General features: G+C 44.9%; 1 protein-coding gene across 1 annotated transcript; it reads right to left on the minus strand.

Annotated features, from left to right (window-relative positions):
• Positions 1-1,310: 1,310 nt before the first annotated feature.
• Positions 1,311-3,338, minus strand: LOC131904319 (crooked neck-like protein 1). Its single transcript, XM_059255415.1, has one exon. It carries the CDS (start codon positions 3,336-3,338, stop codon positions 1,311-1,313), a length of 2,028 nt encoding a protein of 675 aa, XP_059111398.1.
• Between the last annotated feature and the right edge of the window lie 2,314 nt (positions 3,339-5,652).

Consider the following 5,652-nt stretch of genomic DNA (forward strand, 5'->3'; position numbering starts at 1 on the left):
TGCTAAGGAGTAAAAGTGAGCTTTGTGGCTGTCTCTCTGAGGAAGTGGAAGTTTTCATGTTGTGTGTGTGTGTGTGTGTGTGTGTGTGTGTGTGTGTGTCTGTGTGTTTGTGTGTGTGTGATTGACGTGATACCCTTTATTTAGACTAGAATGACCTCGACCACAGGACCTCTAGGTACTGTGCCTCCAGGGTGCTGGCATTAACGGTGTGCACTACCACACATGGCAGAAGAGCTCCTGCCAAGCACATCGGAAGCCCTTGATGCTGTCCTTAGCACCATGGAATGGTACCCAAAGAAAGGATGGAAAGAAAGATCCCAAGACGGAAGCCAAGCTGGTGTCTGAAGTACTGAATAAGAATCGTCTGAATGCTGGGAGCTCCTCTCTAATCTCAGACAGTGTGGGAACTATAGGAGCTGACTGGGGGAACATGCATCAGAATGTCTGGGTGGAGCTAGACTTAGGAGAGCACCACCAACACTCCTCAGCTAGGAGGATCTAGAATTCAACCTTAGCCAGGGCTCCATGGTCAAACCTAAAATCAAAAGTCAAAAAAGAAGGAAACAAACCCAGTGTCTGGAAAATCCACAGAAGCCAAAGGAGTGAGCATAGACTACACAGGCCATTGTATTAATATGATAAAATTTATTTTTTAAATACAAAATAACCACATAGCATTTTAAACATAAACAGTCAGTAACATTTTGTACATTCACGATAGTTGTAGAATATCGTCATCTTCCGGAAAAGGGATCTTCCTAGAAGCAAAGGGATCTTCCTAGAAGCACTCATTCCCTCTCCCCTCTCTCCCCAGGCCTGACAAGCATAATCCACTCTCTTGGGATCTGCCTGTTCTGGACAGTTACTGTACCCGGAATCACAATGCACAACTTGGTCAATCTGTTTCTCTCGCTTTCTATAATGTTATCAGAGTTTATCCATGTACCAGTGTGTATCATCACTTCACTTTTATGTCTAAACATGGTCTCATTGTAGGGGAATGTCAGGGCTTATAAATTATCTGTCATACACTGATGGGCATGTGAGTACACAGGCCGTGTAAAACTCATTTTCATATAGGGTAGGAGCAGGAGGGGTGAACACAAGAATCTATGATGTTCTATGGACATTGAACCCAAGAGTGTTTAAAAAAATAATTAGAAAGGTAGCTATCAAAGATCACTCCTTACTGTGTAAATATATAAAAAAAAGTTCAGAAATCAAAGTTCTAAACTATTCATTTCTATTAAAAATAATTCCAACATTTAAAAGGATGAGGATTCACTCTCACCAATGTCCTTACGTGGATCCTATTGGGCAGCTTCTTTTTCTTGTTGCCGTTTCTTCCAAAGCTTGGCCATTGCCAGAAACTTGAGGTTAGGCTGGTTGGCAGCCTCCTCTGGAAAGATGTAATCATGGTATTCTTCCCAGCCGGCATCAGACCCATCTTCGGCCTGGACCTTCCTCCTCTTCTTGACCCTTTCTGGCATGAGTTTGTCTACTCCTTGCTTGTCTGATACTGTTCCAAATTCATCTTCAAAACCTCGCCAGGATTCCAGCAACACAAGTCTCTCTTCTTTCTCTTCCCGGTTTCTCATGGTTTTGTTGGCCTCTTGGTAAATCTGTCTGCATTTAGTCACACTTGCCTCTTCCCCTGAGGATAACTCAAACTGAGCCAAACTGATCCATACCTTGACATGCTGTGTTCGCTGAAGCAATTGTCGGTAAAGGTTTCGTGCTCTTTCAGTGTCTTCCTGCTCCATCTCAAAATCGATGTATGATTTCCAAAGTACCTCTGGCATGTCTAAGCTTGACTGGCTGACGGCTAATTCGTAGACGGCCCGGGCTCTATCGATGTCACCGAGGATGGTCTCTAATTCTGCAAACTTAATCCATGAGGTACAATTTTCAGGTCCAAATTCCAAGAACTTCTCATAAAGCTTGCGGCATCTGTCAAATTCTCGAAGCTGTAGTTCCAGTTCTATATACCCTTTGAATAACTTGTTCTTTGGACATTTGCCTATGGAAGTCCCCAAAGCTCTTCTGGCCAGCGTCAGATTTTTGTGTCGTATTTCAAACTGGGCATAATATAACCACATTTTGGCAAATGTGAACTTTTTGTGAGGAATTAGTGCCAAAGACGCTTGATAGACCTGCCTTGTCCTCTCAGGATCCTTGGCTTCCAGCTCTTCGTAGAACGCGTAGTTGATCCAGAGATAGATGTAGCGCTTCCAATGCCTCTTCTCCTGGATGGGCGGCACGTTGGCAATGGCCCTCTCATAGACTTCCCGCACTGTGTCGGCTTCCGCCTCGCTTTCCTCCAGGCGCAAGTAATCAAACCAGGCATCGTAATTGTACGGATTAGCCTTCACTTCTTCTTCATATTGGCATCTCCGTTTGCTCACGATGCTATCTTCCACAGCCCGACGGTCACCAAACTTCTTCTCAAAGATGGTATAGTTTTTCAAGAGTTCTTGCGCCCCTTGTTTTGAAATTCTATGCAGGGCATATTTGTAGATAACTCGTACCCTTTCCAATTCTTTCTGATTTTCCTCAAATTTAGCAAAGGCCGCGTACAGGTGTGCGTCCATATGCTCCTCTCCAAAGAACTCCACTGCTCTCTCGTAGACTTTCCGAGCATGGGCAAAATGAGCATGCTTCTCTTCGAATCGGGCATACTTGACCCAGTTCTTCACAGCAGGGTGCACGAGCACAAAGCGTTCGTAAAGGGTTCGGGCCCGCTCCACCTCTTTGTGTCTCAGCTCGAAGTTGATGTACGAGTGCCAGGCCTGCTCCTCAGGCCGCCATTCCATCCAGCGCTCAAACACTTGACGGGCACCGGCAACATTGCCCAACATCTCCTCCATGTACGCGGACTTGTACCGGAACTGACTGACTCGGGGCAGAGTTGTCAGGGCTCGGTCCCAGATATTTCGGGCGTGGTTGACCTGGCGGTTCTTCATTTCCATCTCGGCATATTTCAGCCAGAGTGTAACATTCCGATAGTCTACATCCAAGGCACGCTCGTATATGGACCGAGCCCTTTGGATTTCCTTTACACTTTCTTCCCACTGAGCGTATTTGATCCAATTACTGATCACAGTCCTATTTTTTCTGATCTTATCTTCAAAAGTCTTCCTCTTCCCAAGTTTGTAATCATTGAGCTCCTCTTCATCTGTGATCCTCTGCTGAGGCGGGGGTGGAAGGAGCTCGAGTTCTCTCTCTTTAGCCTCTCTTAAGAGCTGCTCTGCAGTTAGCTGTACCTCAGCTGGCGCTTTGTTTTTCACCTTGGCCACTTTGGGAATCCTCTGTTTCCCGGCCGCTGTAGAGGACGCCATGTCTGCGGACGCTGAACCGGAGTAACCCCGACACAGACACACACACACACACACCTGGACCTCAGAAGTGGGCTTCAAAAACCAGCCCACACCAGAGAGCCGGCCTGGGACAAACTAGATCCCCCAACAGAGGCACACGCCTTTAATCCCAGCACTCGGGAGGCAGAGGCAGGAGGATCTGTGAGTTTGAGACCAGCCTGGTGAGTAGTAACGGGTTATAAAAGCTTCAGAGGAACCAGAGAAGACGCTGTCCAGGACCTTAGAGTCACACCTGGCCCTGTAAACGAATTTCTACACGGTCTTATTAAGAAACACACAGCCGAATGTAGGGGTGAGAGCCTTAGAGATCAGGGAAATACTGGGAGCCACCAGCTACCTTACCTCATCAGCTCTGCACCTTCCAAAATGCCCTGACTTCCTGTCTACCTAGGTTTTTATTGCCTAGGTTTTGATTGCCTTGCTGTTCTGCCCTCTCATTGGCTCTTAGCCCAGCTACCTCACTTCCTTGTCACCGCCTGTCTGCACAGACCTCCAGGGCTCCAGGGTTGGTACTGGGATTAAAGGCGTGTCTCACTACACTTGACCGTTCCCTAGTGTGTCCTTGAACCCACAGAGACTCTGCCTGACATGTGGTCGGATTAAGGGCGTGTGCTACCACTGCTTGACTTCTGTGTTTACTTAAAAATATCTGGCCTTTCTTCCCTTGATCTCCAGGCATGCCTTATTTATTAACGTACAAATAAAACATCGCCACATTTCAGCACAAACAGGGTATCACCACATTTCCCCTGTTTTGTCTAATGAAAATAAAAAAAAAATAATTTAAAAAGGTAAAACTAATAGAAGAAAAACTACATACAATAAATACAATAACTATATGCACTATATACAAGCAATAAACAAGTTAAAATATTCCTGTTTCATTCAACAGAAAAGGGAAAAATTAAAAATGAAAGAAAGGAGGATATGATATGGAAATATAGGATATAGATATGATTGGATGAAAGGGCAGATTAATGAATCTGCTTTTAAAGAGCAACAACTAGTGTAAAATATTTTCCACTGCTGTAGATTTTTATTTTATTGATACACATGTAAAGTTAATTTTGCTATACTGTATGTATATTTCTGCTCTCTTTCAAGGTATTAAGTTTACGTAACTCATTGAAATTGTCATGGATAATTGAGAACTATAGATGAATAATTAGTCTTCTATGACAGTCAAACTTGTAGGCATGTTAAGTTTTCTGGGTATACATAGACATAATTCAATCAGGTGGGTAACCTTCAAACACTTCAAAGACCTACAGAATACGGCATTTAAAATGTTTGAAAAACTTGGACTTTCTGGACAGTGAGATGTCTGCTCCTGTCAGCACCAATTTACTTCAAAGAGAGGATGGGCGTCAAAGACGCTCCATGTGGAGTTTGTCTTCTTCTTGGCCAAAATAGCCATTTGGGCAAGAAACTGTTCTTGCCTGGACTGCTTAAAAAAAAAATGTTGTGTGGACTGGACATGTAGGACCGATAGGAAGGTGACCACTGAACTTTGCAAGGCAAAATGGTCTTTAGGACCCCAGACTCGAATGGTACCTAAAAGCCGAGACCGTGTATTAATGAATATTCCAGCATGCATGTGAGGTCGACCCTGAGTAGAGTGTGCAGGCTCCTTTGAAGCACCTCCTTTGAAGGGAGTTTCAGGGATAGTTAGATCATCTCATACATAATTGGTTAAGCAAGCAGCTGTTACACTAGTAACCTTTAATTGGCTGAGATCTAGTCTCATCCTTTTGGTTCACACTTGCCCAAGCTTGGGCAAGTCCGCACGTGACTCGTCGGAAGGGGAGCTGCAGGATTTGTCCTTGAGACATCCTGAAGCTTGAACACATGCTTAGAGGCCCAGACACAGCTGCCATGATAGGCTTGCTGGCAGGTACTACCCAGTCCCCAGAAAAAGCAATAAGCTGACCCCACCCACCTAGGGAGGACCAACAACTAAGGGGAAATAAATACCTGATGGTCCAAACATGCCCAGCACATACCTAAACCCCTAGACAACTGTCAGACAATTAGGGTCCTGAACCTTGGAAATCAAATCACCCCCAACCTCTAATATGATCAAAACAAAACAAAACAAAATGTGGTCCTGCCCAGATTGGCGCTCTCTGCTAGTACCACTGTATCGTACACAAGGAGGGTCCATCTACAGCTTGCGTGAAAACAGGCTCTCTGCTTTGGCTTATGGCTTCGGACTCCCTGGTGTTCTTTGGGGGACCCTGGAATCTAGGCATAACAAACAGATGCAGTCAATATA

This window comes from Peromyscus eremicus, chromosome 2 (assembly GCF_949786415.1).
Source record: "Peromyscus eremicus chromosome 2, PerEre_H2_v1, whole genome shotgun sequence".
Taxonomy (NCBI): Eukaryota; Metazoa; Chordata; class Mammalia; order Rodentia; family Cricetidae; genus Peromyscus; species Peromyscus eremicus.